The sequence below is a fragment of the Nothobranchius furzeri genome, chromosome 14 (assembly GCF_043380555.1).
Source record: "Nothobranchius furzeri strain GRZ-AD chromosome 14, NfurGRZ-RIMD1, whole genome shotgun sequence".
NCBI classification, from domain to species: Eukaryota; Metazoa; Chordata; class Actinopteri; order Cyprinodontiformes; family Nothobranchiidae; genus Nothobranchius; species Nothobranchius furzeri.
The window spans coordinates 54624677-54642421 of NC_091754.1; the positions used below are offsets into that span (position 1 = coordinate 54624677).

The 17745-nt window shown below is 43.2% G+C and overlaps 1 protein-coding gene across 1 annotated transcript in view; it reads left to right on the forward strand.

Annotated features, from left to right (window-relative positions):
* LOC107396560 (gamma-aminobutyric acid receptor subunit gamma-3) overlaps positions 1 to 17745 on the forward strand; it is a 179384-nt gene that overhangs the window by 88997 nt on the left and 72642 nt on the right. Inside the window, exons 4-5 of the mRNA XM_070544193.1 lie at positions 6681 to 6772; positions 7140 to 7271. Of these exons, the coding sequence (XP_070400294.1) occupies positions 6681 to 6772; positions 7140 to 7271 (224 nt within the window). The remainder of the gene's footprint in view (positions 1 to 6680; positions 6773 to 7139; positions 7272 to 17745) is intronic.

A 17745-nucleotide genomic window follows, 5' to 3' on the forward strand; every position in this document is an offset into this window, starting at 1 on the left:
GTGCCTTTAAAGGCCCAGTGTGTGATCTTTTTACCAGTTTACAATCAAATCCTGTGTTTCCATTTCATAAACGTGTCCTTTTTCACTAATATTTCTCACCAACATCAATTCTAAATATTCCTCTCAACTTGAAATGATTTATTTTTATATACATAAACTGTGGTTGACGCTCCATGGTCATCCACCATCTTAAAATACAGTAGCTGTTTAGGGACATGCGAGCTCCACGTTACGTGTTTGGACTATGACTATAAACTAAAAGAACCAGCAGAGGGCAGCAGTGCGCCCTGGAAGCATGGAGTCTGCTAATTCAACTAAGACATAGAAAAGAATAGCTACACTGTTGCTGTACTTGTTAGTTTGAATAAAAAACAATGAAATCAAAAGACACACAAAATTTGTCAGTACGTCATTGTGTCCAACACAAGGAAGCCGCATATGTTCAGATCCCCGCCCGCTAGTATCTGGATGCCAGTCTCTGTTTATTGCGTCTCTGACTCCCAAACTCACCTCAAGTTGTTCATCAGTCTTTTCCTAGTACCAGAACTCCCGATCCGGTCCCAGCGTGTCCGTTCCTAAGTCCTTCTACTCAAGTCTCCTCTCTTCCTGCAGTTTGCCGTCTTGCCCAACATGCTCATCCACTAGCCAGTGGCTAAACAGCGTTGTTTACTTTATCGCCACAACCCTTTACTAACAGCGATGTAGTTCTCCACGTGTTACTGAGACGTTCCGACTCAGAGAGCTTCTTCTCAAACGTTACCTTTAAACTAGGGTCTCCTTTTGCTGGTAATCTGTGGGAGTTCACAGCATACACAGCGTCTCCACGGCTCTAGCTGTGGCTAACTAGTAGCTCGGTAGCTCGTGACACCGATCTCCACCACGCCAGCCGTGAGCCACAATTAGCTGGTGGATAAGTCAGCATTGTTTACTTGATGTCCACAGCGTGTCCCCGCCTCACCAACCCTCCTTCAGCTGTAGTTAACGATCAGCCAGTGATCGCTCCATATCTAAGCTGGAAGTGGGAGCCAGTTTGTTTACATCGAGCGGTTTCCATGCGAAATGGGTGTTGTGGGGAATTATGTTCCCCTGAAATGTTCTGTTTCCCTTAGGCAGTCAAGAGCAAATATTTCCAAATCCACAGAACTTCTTGTCCGTTATGAGGACTAAACTACCTCAAATGAAAGATGTTAAACTGAGTGAGATTACATCTTTTTACACAACTTTCAAAAATGATAAATAAGCTTGCTGCAAAAGAGTGAACAAGAATGTTTTTGCTGTATCTTTATTGTTTTTAGAAGCAAATATAGATAAAAAATCACCAGCATAACATTATTACATTACATTACATAATTTTACCATAAAAGTTTATCACAAATGTTGTGAAAATAGTCAGAAGTGCGATCTCCCGACACGGGGGAACAGAATATTTCAGGGGAACACAATTTCTTACAACATGTGACCTCCCGGCTGATGTCACCCCTCCTCCGTGTGTGAATCGTGATCGTTTCAAGAACAGAACTAGCCTGCTTCTTTCAGAACTGGTAGGTTGGTAAACAGTCATAATTATAAATACTTTTTAAAGAGGTCGAGTAGCTTGTTTTAAGCTTTGTGTGGGTTAGGCCACACAGGTTGTTAGGTGCCATCCATGTTATTACTAAAACTGGTGTCTTTATAGTCAGGCTCTGCCCACTTACTTACTATCTCTACTATATCTATTTCATTCTATACAAATTCTTTTCGCAGGAAAATAAAACCTAGGAAGCAATAGGGGCTGCATGACTTAATTTTTTAAAGTCGACTGTCAAGTAAAGAAACTCGAGTCGACTTTGACTAGTTGTTCATGACGTCATACACCTGAAGCGGCGGGGGGTGGGGGTGGGTGGGGGTTGGGTCGGTTGGTTCGCTGGAGGTTTCTTTTTTTAAATTAAAATTGCGCCCACATTTTCAAAGTTAAACACATTTTTTTTTAACAACGGTAGTTTCTGCTTCAGCCCCCCCCCCCCCCCCCCCCCCCCCCCCCCGCGCAGCGGCCGCAAACTCACTGATGCGCCTGCAGCCTCTCGGAGTTCCTGCTGCTCTAAACATTAAAATAATTATTTCATTTTCTGTTCCTCACTTCTGATTACCTTCAATGGTGTCTGTTTGTTGCAACCACCAGGTACAAAAACTAACTTGTTTTTATTTGACTATTTTTCTTTCCTGCCTGTTTATTATCTTCCTGCATCACCTCTCAATCCTAAAGAAAAACTGCTACCTGGGTTCATATATATTCACCTTATGAGTTACCTTTGAACTGCAGTTCTAAAAGATCCACCGACCACAAAAACAGCGGGGTGCTCGCCGGCCACATCAGTTAGTTGCGTCACCGAGGACAAAACAGGTGATGCGCCCCGCTCCACAGCAGCGAAACGCATCAGGCACAAATAAAAGAATAAAAGACAGAAAACATAAAAGGAAATGAGCCGACATGAACAATCGCGTGTTAAATTAGTTTTTGAGGTGGCGACACCTGATTTGATAACGTTACTGTGGCCGTGCTCAGGACGCAGATGTCTGGAGCACGTCAACAATCAGAGCTTTGCATGCGCAAGCTGGTTAAGGTTAGGATGGGGGTGAGGGGAAGGTTAAATTGTAATAGGGTAAAGGTCACAATTTGGTTAAATGTCCGTTTTACGGCGGGTGTCAGTACCGACGCTCTGGCACAGCGCGTTGCCTCCCGACGCGCAGGAGCTCGTCACTTGCTGACAGCAGGCTGCTGTCTTTTCCGTGGACTGCATCTTGCTGGTCATTATCACATGACAGCGACTAGTCTGACAGGCATAAAAAGTCACTATAGTGCGGTGAAGTCGACTAGTGACTAGTTCATACAACCCCTAGGAAGCAAAGGGCTCAGTAAGTATTTATCTTATTTCTGAGTTAAATTTGAAACAAAACTAAATATTTTAGAAAGATTTAACATCAGAATAAAACGTGAATGTCAATGTCCTAATTTACCGTAGCTGTTACCACATAAATAATGATTCCTTCTGCCACTTCAACATAATTATGATGCCCTCATGCTAGCTCTATTGATGGCCTAAACACAAATAAATCATTAGTCTTAGTCTGAGGACCACAGGTGATAACTGCAGACGCTCGGTGCATCGTTTTCCATTTAGCCTCCCCTCTCTCCTTTTACAGACATCAAATAAACACCCAGATATGCAAAAGAGTCTCATTTCATTTCAAACAAGACAAAACGCCTGGTTATGAAATTAGCTCTTCAAACACACAACCTCATATCCACCATGTTGTTCATTACACGTTTGAATGAAGTTCACCGTTGGCCCTAAGCGGCGGCTGAATGGTTGTTTACCTTCGTCGCTGCCCGTCACACTTGTGGAGCATCACTTTGAGGCTGGCGGCGGGACAAAGCATCAGAGAGACATGGTGACATCACAGACCGACCACTTGGAGCAACCCAACGCTTTTCACTTCTCATTGCGGGATTAATTCAATTCAATTCAATTCAAAAATACTTTATTAATCCCAGAGGGAAATTGATTGCTGTAGTAGCTCAGAATAATAATAATAATCAAGTCATCAAAGAGTTGTTGTATATTACAATGGCTGTTGGCAGGAAGGATCTCCAGTAGCGGTCAGTGTTGCAGCAAAACTGAAGAAGCCTCTGACTGAAGACACTCTTCCGTTGTTGGACAGTCTTGTGAAGAGAATGCTCAGGGTTGTCCATCATTTTCTTGATTCTCTGGAGAATCCTTCTTTGCATGATCTCCTCCAGTGGTTCCACAGTCGTCCCCAGAACAGAACCAGCCTTTTTTATTAGGCTGTTGAGCCTTTTCAGGTCCCTGCTTCTGATGCTGCTACCCCAACAGACGATGGCTGAAGAGATTACACTCTCAATAACAGACTTGTAGAAGATCTGCAGCATCTTGCTACAGACATTGAAGGACCTAAGCGTCCTCAAGAAGTGCAGTCTGCTGTGTCCCTTCTTGTAAACGGCTTTGTTGTTCTTTCTCCAGTCCAGTCTGTTGTCCAGGTGAACTCCAAGGTATTTGTATTCCTCAACCACCTCCACTTCTTCTCCCATGATGGAAACAGTGTTTGACTCCACCCTGTTTCTTCTGAAGTCTAAAATCATCTCCTTTGTTTTGTAGACATATACATATATATATATATATATATATATATATATATATATATATATATGTGCGCAAAATATACTTGTTTTCAATTACATTTATTGGGCCCACTTACTTTTTCTTTGGCCCACCCACAAATGAGTTTCTGGCTATGCTAATGGTGACATATGACAGACTTCTCTGAGCTCCGCAGCCATTACACTTTTCACCTCGTGCACCCCCTAGCGGCAGCTCACGCGCACCACACTTAGGGAATCCCTGTGTTAGATGCTCTCTAGTAGTGATATCTGAATCCCTATGTGCTGCTTAAACTTAAGTCGCGGAGATAAAGCTCTGGCTAATGGCTGGAAACGGGGTTCTTGCCCTTCAGCTAGTGTAGATGTGTGCAGTTACCAGGATGTAAACATTAACTTTCAATGGATCAATAGCTACAGATCTATGTGGAATACTCCTCCTGTTGCATTGTCAGAATGGAATGGACCTGGCTTTCTTCTGCGTTACCTTCACTGTGGGAACGTTGGGAAATGCACCGCTTGTTATTTTAGAAAACAGTGTTTAAATCCATTCTAAAGATTTTCTTTACTCCTTCTTGAAAAATCCAAACAAAAGTTCCTGGTGTCTAATAACCGAGAATGATATGATTCGGTTTTCTCACCATTAAACACCTCACAATTGGAACAAATGTCATTTCTGCGGTGAGGAAAACCTGCTGAAGTAAATAGTTTAGGACAGCGGTTCCCAAACTTATTTAGCCGCGCACCCCCTTCTATGTCCCGGCCATGTTCTCTCTCTCTCTCTCTCTCTCTCTCTCTCTCTCTCTCTCTCTCTCTCTCTCTCTCTCTCTCTCTCTCTCTCTCTCTCTCTCTCTCTCTCTCTCTCTCTCTCTCTCTCTCTCTCTCTCTCTCTCTCTCTCTCTCTCTCTCTCTCTCTCTCTCTCTCTCTCTCTCTCTCTCTCTCTCTCTCTCTCTCTCTCTCTCTCTCTCTCTCTCTCTCTCTCTCTCTCTCTCTCTCTCTCTCTCTCTCTCTCTCTCTCTCTCTCTCTCTCTCTCTCTCTCTCTCTCTCTCTCTCCTCTCTCTCTCTCTCTCTCTCTCTCTCTCTCTCTCTCTCTCTCTCTCTCTCTCTCTCTCAAGCTAAACAGACAGGGTTAAAAAAATTCCCCGTCACTTTCATTTTTTAAATAGTAATTAATAAACATTCGATACCATTACAATTTCCTTTGATTTCATTTTAAATAAATATTTAGAGTGCCCAGGTAGCACATCAACAATGCAATTTAAGGTTTCTTTACGTAGGAACGTTTAACCTGTGCGGCCAGAGCGCTCTCCTCCCTTCTGTTCTGCGTAAACCTGAGCTGATCACCTACTTGTGCGTAATCAAATGTCTATAGGGGACAAGATATAGCCATGATGTTCACTTTTGCCTCAGACCGACTTATTGCTGTTTTATGGTGTGGCTGAATCTGCGATCCGCTGCCACGCTGACTGGAATAACAAATGCTGCAGTAACATGAGATGTGGTCAGGTTCATGAGGAGTCACTGGCTGGAGCGGACCTGACTCATCCCAAAAGCTAATATCTTAATATGACCTTGAATGAAAAATAACCTCTTAAAAGTTTTTATCACGGTGGAGGCAGCGTTCATTTCTGCCTTCAGTCTGACGGCGCGCCGGAGTTAAAGCAGCTCGTGCGCTTATTGAATCTGTGTGTGTGTGTGTGTGTGCGCGGCACAGCCGCTCAAGTCACTGTGTCTCGCGCTATTTAAACCAATGTTGTAAAATGAATTCTGCCCATCCCAGATGTGCTCACTTGTGCACCCGTGAGTCGTGGTTCAGCCGGAACGCGTCTGACCTCTGACAGACGCACTCTGAACTTCAGATCTTCAGCGCGCTGTTAATAGCCTGAATGGGAATCATTTCTTGTTATTTAGTTACATCCACACTGTTCTGTGTGTGAGGTTTACAACGTCAGAACACCTGCATGAGACAGGTGTTAATTACAATCTGCCAGAATGACTCGCCACCTTCAGATTCCTCCAACACCGTTAAAAATGATCAAATACGGAAAATATCGGTGTGCGCAGGCCAGAGTGCTGAAGCTCGGCGCATTGTTATTATGAAGCTAGGGCACATGTGGAGGACACGCACGTGTGCGCAAAAATATACTTGTTTTCAATTACATTTATTGGGCCCACTTACTTTTTCTTTGGCCCACCCACAAATGAGTTTCTACGCTAATGGTGACATATGACAGACTACTCTGAGCCCCGCAGCCATTACACTTTTCACCTCGCGCGCACCACACTTTGGGAATCCCTGGTTTAGGAGATGCTGTCATTTCGTTTCCATATCAAACATCGAATCTGTACTTCCAGTGAGTGCTGCACTGCTTTAGGATTTTCTTTGATCTGGACCCATTTTGCACTCCAACACACCACTACAGCACTCAGAACACCGACTTCCTCCTGAAAATCTCTTCCTCTCTGTGTATCTCACTAAAAGGCCTTGTCGGACCACTATATTGACTCTGCTTTTCTCTCTCCAGGAGTACCAGATCGATATCATCTTCGCCCAGACCTGGGTGGACACCCGTCTGCGGTACAACAGCAGCAGCATGCGGATCCTAACCCTCAATAGGTATAAAGCGTTTACTGAGGATTTATATAGCAACTATGGGAGCGTCATCAATACCCGTGAATGATCACTGGGTTTTATATCATGCTTTAACCCAAACCTCAATGAGTCCACCTTCCACCGGCAGCTACTCCTGTTTTAGATCACTTTCATCCTGTGAATGTCTCATTTGAGAACATCTCCTCTCTCTATAAGAGACGGCTGCAGTTAACGGAACAAATAGATTGATGTGCTTTGTTTTCTCCAAGTCACCCAGGTATTTTATGATGGTCTCATTGGGAAGAGGGTGCAGACTCCTTTGGTAGGACTGATTTCTCACCTTGTGAGTTCATTTATTCATTTTTTTAAAATTCATCTCTTGTTCAAACAGCAATATGGTCGGTCTGATCTGGCTGCCCGACACCATCTTCAGGAATTCCAAGAATGCCGACTCGCACTGGATTACGACGCCCAATCAGCTGCTTCGGATCTGGAACAACGGGAAAATCCTCTACACGCTGAGGTAAAAACATCACAACAGAGTAGAATAAAGGACCTAAAACTCAGGGTGGGGATCAAAGAATGTGGCCTTCAGCGGCAAATGCTTGTTACAACCCTCGTTGACTCAAATCATTTGGAGAGTGTTGGGAAAAATGCAAGAAATGACTCGAAACTCGGCTTTATAGGACAGGTCAAAACACCAAGACAGGTAAAATAATTCAACATACCAGTTTTTTTAAATAACTACATTTTTATATGTAGGGTATTTTATTACTAAATTATGCAGGAATGACATTTCTTATATTTTACCTAATAACGTCTGTATCACTGTGATATCGTTCATGTGCTGCGTCGCTACGCCTGAGTCAAAAACTGGACTGTAGCAACCAGATGGGTGGACATGTAATTAATGGTGGCTCATGTAATGTAGCGAAGTGATTCAGGTGGTGTTCCTTAAACAATTAACCCTTTGGCATTTAATGGGCCATTCCTATCTGTACCGGGTTGGCCCCGGCCGGGTAGCGTAGGTTGTTTACATATCTGGGTGGCCTGGTATTTTTCCGGGCCAACCAAGGCTCATTCTCAGCCCTCTTCTCGAGGGGGTCTGCTTCAGGCCAACCAGGGCCAACACACCCACTGCTGACAGCAAATTCACACCTTCCATTAGAGCAAGCCTCTGATTGGTGGGTAGTCAGCCCACATGGGCTTAAGACAAGGATGTGTGGAATCAACCGGGCTGACCCGGTACAGATGGGAATGGCCCATATGTCACCTGTCAATAGTGGCCCAGTACCTTATGAGTGTCTTTGTACTTGTATGAACTGCCCCGATACAACACAACTGATACTTACCACATGGATCTGCCATGGTGGACATTGCAGGAGTATTTAATGGGGAGAAAAACTTGCGACTGGGATAGTTTTTGTTTGTTTTTGTTGCCAGTTTAGCCTGGTTTCTACTATTTCAGACCCAGTTCTCTTATTGGAAGATTTAGCACACCTAGGTGAGGCTCAAAGAGCGGCATTTACAAAAGTTGAGTGTTAACTAGTTCACGAACATTAGCTTACGTAACTACTGCTGTCCACCATTTTGATCAAGTCGTTGACATTTCCACAATTCATCCCACTAGATTCATAACATAATGATAAATGGTGTTTACACTGGAGCTGCCACTCTCACCCCGGGGTGGGGGAAGATTTCTCACAACAGCAAAGCTCATCCTGATGCTGTCCTACTTTGGAACAATAATGTTATCTAGAAATAACAATAGGGGACATAAATGCATGTTCACCATCTAAAACTACCAACAATAAATGAGTAATAGAAACACGTCACCGTTATCATTTCGGGTCCATCCCAGTCAGTCCCTGTATGGAAGTTAATCCTACCCGGTAAAACGTGTTTTCTGCAAATCCAGGAATATTTTGAAGGCTGCTAGTTCATTTGACTGTCCATCGCAGTTCACCATCTCTGTCAATATTTGTCTTGTCTTGAAGTAACCCCCCCCCCCCCACCCACCCACCCACCCACACACACACACACACACACACACACACACACACACTCATGGACATCGGCGGAACAATCACTGACACCCCGTCACGGACACTGGTGGCTCACATCGCTCAACCCTTCAAAGATTCATAAGTTCCAACACTAATCAAGAATATTGGGTTTACACTAGAGATGCAACGATAACACTTTCCCCCAAACCGATACGATACCCATACTTGGATCTGAGTACTCGCCGATTACCGATACTTCTACCACACAAAAATAAGCTATGAACTGTAATACAGGTTTTACTTTCTTCTCTGCTTTCAACAGGAAAAGACTGTGAGGTAGATAAAAAATAAAATATATTAATAGAAATGATCACTAAACTAAAATATTAGGTCAACAGAAATGACAAGTTACAGTGAAGCCACTTTAAAGCAACTGCATTGGTATCGGTTTCCGATATCGGTTAACTTTTACCAATACTGTTATCGGTATCAGCACCAATATTGATACCAGTATTGGTATCGGTGCATCCCTAGTTTACACCGTTAAAGCAGCCAACCCCTCAACCACTCACAGATTATTCGTAAAAGCAAAACTAGCTTTACAGGAGTTTTAGTGCATGTAAATGGTTCTGACATCCAGTGTGGTGAATGACGACAGAGGTGTTCTCATGAATGGTGTGATGTCACTTGAAAAGGGTTAAAGGCCCTTTGAAATGGCTGGAGCTGTTCAAAGGAATATGAGAATCTAATCAATGGCGGTGTAACACAGGGGCCCACAGGGGCCCTGGCCCCTATAGAACCGGCCCTGGCCCCTGTGAAAATGATGGTTTATTAGATTATCCAATAAACCATCATTTTCACTTTTTGTGGTCTTATAAAAAAGTTTAGGCTTCTTTGGATTTGGATTAATTTTGTTGTGTAAAGAATTGTCGTTGAGGCCTTGGTCACTTTGACGCTGGCTGAGTTGGAAAAACTTGTTTTTACTCCAAATCCTGATTCTGAGTTTTACTATTCATGGTTTCTGATGGTATTCTAGAGGCAATTAGCATCTAAAGCACAAGCACGTTGGCCTGGGAGGTATGTTGTGATAAAGATAACATATTATCCTGTTTTTTTGTTTTTTTCTGATGAAGACTAAGGACTCGACACATGGTTGGGATATATTAGAAGTTCCAATTAATCTTGATCTAATCTCAGTGATTTTTTTTGTATCCCAGTATTTGCAATGACTCATCCACTATTTTAGAAAGCCATAAAACATATGCTGGAGAAAAATATCAACTGCCACACGTTTCCTTCTGGTATGTGATTCATGCTTCTGACAAACAGTTGTGGGACCAGCGCTGCACCAAAGTGTCTGACCTCGTGAGGTTGCCTTAGTCACTTTTTAAAACTGAAGTCCACAGGGAAGTATTTTTATTGCATTATACAGACTTTTATTCATTCACTTGGGACTCGCGATTTATGCTCATTTCTCATTTTTAGGGTAATCATTTTAAATATGAAACATTTTTATTCTGCAGTTTCACTCTAAAAATGTCCTGAAGTGAGCTGCTGAAATGTGCCATGACAGGAATATGGTCATTTTTAAATACAGCTTTGTTACATATGGGCTCTTGTGAAAGGCAGTACTTATTTGGCAGACTACTAACTCATTCCACAGTACACCTAATGATAATTTAGCCTTCATTACAGAATTTTCAGAACGACAAGTTAAACTCACCTCTCTAATTTGTCAGTGTTTCTTTTCTTTAGCTCTGAGTGGTTTATTTGCCGTAGTGAACCCCGGGCTCTGACCTTTTCCCGCCCCATCTTTGAGGATCTGTTTTTAACCAAACATCTTGGCAAAAACCACCGTGAGTGTTTTTTTCAGACCCCTCTGAGATTCCTGCTGTGTCCGCACAGTCCGGCTGCACTTGAGCGGTTCTCAGCTTCTTTAGAGACTCCAGCGTTTCTTTGTCCTCGTTTTAAATTATTTTTTCTGAACACCTTCTCCTCTCCTACTAAAATATTAAGACAGGAGTTTCACAAAATCCCTGTTCTGGTTCTGAATTTGAGAAGGACTCAAACTAGTACCTAAAATCTGACCTCTAATTGTTAGGAAGTGATTAGTGTGTTGCAGAGGTTCATAATGGTGAGATGATGGGTTTTTAAATGAAGCTATAAATATGCTTGTTATCAGCAGGAGTTCAGCAGGTCAGGACTTAAATGCTATCTTGAAGCAGCAACAAGTTTAAAGCTGCTAATCTTTCGGAGCACAAACAACGGAGCCAGTTATTATGTGAGATAAGAAAGGGGTCCACCGCAGTGACAAAGGGTAATCACGCCACACAGCTGTTCTCCCCAGCCCTACTGACGGGTTATTATCACTCCAACTAGTTGTTTTGGTTTTCCTATTCACCATCTTGAAGGAATCAAAGGTTTTTGCTAGCTGCAGCAGATAGAATCCATAGCCGTTTTCACCAAACAATGCCGTCAATTTGCCGCAACGCTGAAGGTCGTTTAAAAGTGGTCAGACCATCGACGTACACTCACCTAAAGGAGGATTAGGAACACCATACTAATACGGTGTTTGACCTCCTTTCACCTTCAGAACCGCCTTAATTCTACGTGGCATTGATTCAACAAGGTGCTGAAAGCATTCTTTAGAAATGTTGGCCCATATTGATAGGATAGCATCTTGCAGTTGGAGATTTGTGGGATGCACATCCAGGGCACGAAGCTCCCGTTCCACCACATCCCAAAGATGCTCTATCGGGTTGAGATCTGGGGCCTCCTTTATAAAGCTTGCTTACGCACAAAACGGGGTCGGAAAACTGCGTACGCAACTTTCCAGGTTGGTCCACCGCCGTTGTTGATGGTTCCTTTTCTGGGAGCTGGAGATCAGCGGGACATTAGCTACATACTAACCCGAAGCTACCAGAGTTTTCCGGGTGTTTTCAGCTAGAAAAATGCGGTTGAGCGACTCAAGAGTGAAGCAGCGTCAACAAAAAGAACTGCAGTGTTTCTGTGGTCTCCCTCAGAGATCCAGCATGACTACAGCCTCGCTTCGGAGCCAGCCCGGCCCGGGAACAACTCGCCGCCTGCTATTCTCCGGCAGGAGACAGTCCCGGGCACCCGCTCAAGTTTCTTATGCATGCATACTTACTGATAAAAAGAAGCAGAAACTGCTTGGATGGTCTGTTAGTAACCACAGCTTGTCCCTTTGTCCAAATAATTCCAAGATTAACATCCAAACATGAACACAAACACAGACAAAACTAAAGTTCAGAGAGTCGAAATGGCCGAACATCTATCAACGTGAGGCTGAGGCCTTTCCCCGGAGCTAGCTCTGAAGTCACATGAATGCTCATTAATTATTCAGATTTTTAAGCATCAAATTCCACTTAAACCAAAGAGTTACATGAAAATCCACCCCCGTCAGAGTTGTCATGGATGTACACTAGATATATTAAACCCAAAATGGTTTTTGAACCAGGCTGCAAACATGTTTATTTCTGCTGTGAAATGGGCATTTTTAACATGGGAGTCAATGAGGATTTGCTCACTTCTGGTGCAAGCCCCTAGTGGATGAGGGTGGAACTGCAATTTTTGTTACTTCCTTGCCGATTTCAAATTTGTTGCAAAATTATGGGAGTTTGGATCGGACAGACAATTACCACAATATTACTACCAAGCCAAGCGGAATGAGTGCCACAAGATTCGCACATTGCCATGCCAGCATGGCGTGTTTATAAGACACACCGTTGCTGTAATATTATGCTGATTTAGAAAGGGCTCATAACTACCGACAAATAACCGGAGACACGGAAAACTCTCATGACAGCAGACTGACAGTTTTTGAGCTTAAAGGTCTTGTTCATGGAGAAACGTGTAATACATGTTTTTTTAGGATCAAGCTAACTCATAATACATTTGCAGTGGAGTTGCTAATGCTAACTAGTCGAGACGTTCTCTGCCGTTTCCTGGAAGCTAAACCAACAACAGCCTTCCCTGTCACGAGCCAAGATGGATGAGTCCATGAATGTGACAGCGTGATGCAGGTCTATCAGGGTTTTCTGAATCGAGCAGGAAATAGGGGTAGAAGATGAATTTTACGTTCAACCTGCATGTTAAACTTAGAGTGGTTTCTCAGTAATCCTGCTCTTTAAATACGATCCATCAGTCTGAGTTGGCACATGCAGGTTGCACATGAAAGTTCTTTTCACCTGCATTAGCTGCAGAATGAAAATAGATGGGGAAATGATCAGGTCAGAAAAGGCCAGTCTCTTTTACATCACAGATAATATTAGAATTCATGACCCCACCCACATTGGCTTGTGACCACTTTGTGTCTTTGTCTTTATTGAACATGCAAATCAATAGACAATTTAAAGTATTCAAAAAGAAACCCATACATATGTATATGCATATATATATATATATATATATATATATATATATATATGTAGAACATATTCAATAGGAAGGGAAAGAAGCTCTGTTAGCTTATATAATCCCCCGCAAATCAAATTTCAAGAAAGATTAAACAAAAAAAATATGTTCCCTACACTGAGTGTCATAGCCATTGTCTTATAACATGTTTTATCCTCAATCACACAAACAAAATTTACATTTTTGTTATGTTTCACCCCCCCCACCCCCCCCCACCCCCCCTTCCAATATTCACAGCTCCCAGTTCACCAACAATAGACAATTACAATCAAATGCAACACCCTTACAACTTTTCCTCCTCCTCCATGTAATGAATTAGTATATTTTTTATACGTCCGTGATAGGGGTAGAAGATGAATTTTACAGTCAGCCTGCATGTTAAACTTAGGCCCTGACCACACGTAGCCGGGGATCTGCCAAAACGTGGATTTTTTTCTACGTTTTGGCCTGTCATCCACACGAAAACGGAGTTTTTTCACATGAAACGGATCTTTTTAAAAACTCCAGCCAAAGTGAAGATCTGCGTTTTCTCTGTTTTGGGTGTCTGCGTGTGGACAGACAAAACCAGAGGTTTAAGGTCCGCAACGTCACTTTCCGCGACAAAAAAATGCTGACATCACGTGTGCGACCTGTGTTTACACTAGCCGACAGCATGGATGCCCTCAGAGCTGCGCTCGCTTTATCAGTTGCCCAAGCGCTTTTTGCTTGTTTGTTTTTGCAAGCAGAATTACTGCTCCTTGCGGAAGACCACAGACGAAGGACGAGGTTAAGAACGGGGGAAGTACTGCCGCCTACAGGTCTGGCATGTCCTTAACGTATTTATCCGGGTACGTGTGGACAGTTTTTTTTTTAAACGAGGTGGTGTGGATGCAAGTTTTTGGAGGGGCGGATATTCGTTTAAAAAAAAAACCCAGCTACGTGTGGACTAGGCCTTAGAGTGTCCACAAAGGTTGTGTTTATTTTGCAGCCAAGAGAGATCAGAGTAGTCTTGACTAGTAGAAGCTAACCTGAAGTTCACATGGCCCTGAAGGCCTTGTGCTGTGTTCAGGCTCCCTTAGGAAAAACTAGAGTCTGTGGCCTTAAAGCATCATTTTTTTCCATTTGTGTTGGCATAATGCATTAGTAATGATGTAATGATGTCATGTTCCTGATGTAGAAACGTTGCTTTTGTTTTTGTCCTAAGTCATAATAATTAAAGTGATAACTTGTGGAAAAAAGAGGGACCAAGACATCATTCTCCGTGATTCTGCCCTACATCCCCTTATGTCTGATACCATTACCAGTCCAGATACTACAGATCCTGTTTCTTCACAGGTTGCTTCTGAAAACTTCCCTATAAGCTGTGATTCCTTAGAAGAAGCTCAGAAAGCTGATAAATCCTTGCAACCTTACTTTGCTTTGGTAGGTGTTGGTTCTAAATCTCTGAATAATGCAACTACCTAATGTTGTAGAAAAAGACATATTGTTCCGGTGTTGGGCTCAGCCCGCTGCTACATGGGCCGACTGGGGGAGAAATCTGAAGAGTGCAGATGCGGAGGTGTTGTCACTCCTCTCTCCCTGTCGTGTGCAGACGTTAGTTAAAGTCTAAGCTTTGTAACCTGGGTGGTTTTGATCTAACTAGTTGAAGCGTCTTTGTTTTGTTAGACTACTTTGATTTGTCCTCATTTCTGGTGTGGGAATAATAAACAAAGGGTCTCTAATAACAAAAAGCGATCTCTGATAACAAACAACGCTGGCTCTCAGGGCTGGGATAAACTATAAAAAACACAAAAAGCTCCACCAAAATGGTGACCTAAATCTCTCCAAATGAGGATGAAAATTGTTCACCGGAACAATATGTCTTTTTCATCAACATAGGTAGTCGCATTATTCGGAGACTTAGAACCAACACCTACCAAAGCAAAGCAAGGTTGCAAGGATTTATCAGCTTCCTGAACTTCTAAGGAATCACAGCTTATAGGGATGTTTTCAGAATTAACCCGTGGAGATTCAGGATCTGCAGAATCTGGACTGGTAATTGTATCAGACATAAGGGGATGTAGCACAGAACCACGAAGAGTGATGTCTTGGTCCCTCTTTTCCTGTGCACGAGTCAAAACAAAAGCTGGAAAGATGTCTGTACTTACTTGGATTTCGGGTTCTAGAATCAGCTCAGGAACAGGTACAACTAAGCCTCCAGCGGCATCATTACCCAGAATCAAATCAACCCCTTTTGTTGGCAATTCATCTAAAATGGCCACAACAAGTTGACCTGTTACTAGAGGACAGGACAGAAAAATATTATGCATGTCAGCAGGAACTGTTCCCAACTCAATGCCCTGCAAAAATCACTGAATAGCCGGCCTGGGTAGTTCCAGAAAAAGGCAACGCTTTCTTTTTAATCAAAGTTTGTGATGCTCCAGTGTCTCTTAAAATCACCACATTTTCTTTTAAGTCAACACCCGGAAGAGACACAAGCCCCGTTGATAAAAATGGTTTATAGCAATGATTTGGTTCTTCCAGGTTTGTATCAGCACTGGGATTTGGAGAACAGAATGCTATTTCTGTTCTATTTCTGTTAGACGAGTTTCCATTTCTACGATTTTTCTGTTTTAAAGCATAACAATCACAGATAACATGGCCACGTTTATGACAGTAAAAACACTCAGGACGCTCAACGTTGGGGAGTGGTTTAACAGCTGGTCATACTCCTCGGACCGGTTCTAAACGAGTTTCTCCGACTCAATGTGTTAGAGAGAATTTGTCAGCCATCAGAGTAGCTTCAGTAAAGGAGGTGACTTTCTATTCATTCAGATAATGAACCAATCTCTCAGGAATATGTCTCAAACTCCTCTAATAAGATGAGTTCCTTAAGTTCGGCTAGTGAGGTTGTGTGAGAAGCAACACACCATTTTTCAAATAACAGACTTCGCATGAGCATATTCAACATAAGACTGGTTTTGCCTGGGTTTTTCTAAACGTAACCATTGCCTGTAGGCTTCCGGTACAAGTTCATAAGCATTCAGAACTGAGGATTTCAATTTTTCATAATTAGCGCCGTCTGTTAGAGACAGAGCAGACACCACTTGAAGGGCCTTACCTGTTAACTTGCAGTTCAAAAGTAGAGGCCAAACCTCGCGAGGCCACTGCAGTGTCGTGGCAATCCTCTCGAAAGCTAGGAAATACCCATCCACTTCAGTCTCTCGGAACGGCGGAAGAACAGTGATGCACTTGCTGATGTCAAAGTGTGGCGTGGGCAATGTAGGACCTGAGTAGGTTGCCGCTTCCCGTCGGTCATCCCCGTGGGGTGGCGATACTGTAGCATCTGAGACTTCAGTTGCTTAAGACGAAATCCAAACAGCAGCAGCATCAAGCTTCTTGCTCTATTGTTCAATTTCCTTAAGCTGGATCTCGGCATCCAATCATTTCATGTCCAACTCGTGGCGTAGCTTCCGTTCAAGAGCGAGTTCATCAGCCTCGATGTGCAGACGAGCTAGTCATAGCTTCAGGCAAGCTCCGGCTAGCAGAATGGGAGGAGGACTCTGACCAGGCGAAGACGAATCCAGGGAGGATGCTTCCTTTTTTTCTCGTTTTTGATCCTCGTCGTCATGGGTCGCCGGCAGTGACGAGGGACGAGACACAGTTTCTGAAGGCGGCGAAGGATCTCCTGTGACACCAGGAAATCCAGGACGAGCTGACGTAGGGCGTCTTTGGTCAGCTGTTTCGGACGAGCAGACTGAAGTTGGCGGCAACCTGCTGCATGTCGGATTTCCGACAACTCTCCAGCAGCCGGCGCGAGGGAGCCTCCATAAATGCCTGCAGGTCAAAGGATGCCATGATTATCTCTGCTCCGTCTTTAAGAGATATAAAACAAGGTTAGTCTCAACTCAGTGAAAATGCAAACAATGTAAAACTGGGTTTTAAGCGTAATAGGAGGGGGGGAAATCCCGGACGAGCCCCCACTTTTTTTACGTCCCTCGGCTCGTGTAAGAGTATGATGGTGATTTGAGGGAGTAAAGAAAGTTAACACTGAATTAAATAACCAAGTTTGTGTCTCTTAAAAGGGATTTATTAAATTTAACGTAGCTTTCTTAGCTGCAATGAATAAATAGAATAATAGAATAACTAAGAAACAAAATGGTCATTCAAATCAGGAATAATATATCAAAGGTTCCCTAATAGAAAGCGATCTCTACTAACAAAAAGCGCCGGCATTCAAGGCTGGGATAAACTATAATAAACTTAAAAAGCTCCACCAAAAGGGTGAGCTCACTCTCTCCAAATGAGGACGAATCTAAATAGATGAACACAACTAAGATACTTCTACTAGTTAAACTGAAACCACCCAGGTTACAAGGCTTAGACTTCAACATCTGCACACGAAAGGGAGAGAGGAGTGACAACAGTTCCGCATCAGCACTCTTCAGGTTTCTCCCCTTGAACATCTCCAGGAACTCCCTTTTATCAGGGACTTCAATGATTGCAACCACCTGCACCTGGGCTCGGCTTTGCTGGTAGTGCAGGCAGCTTCGCTGAGGCCATCTAGTGGCCGTAACAGACAGGGTCTATTACATAACC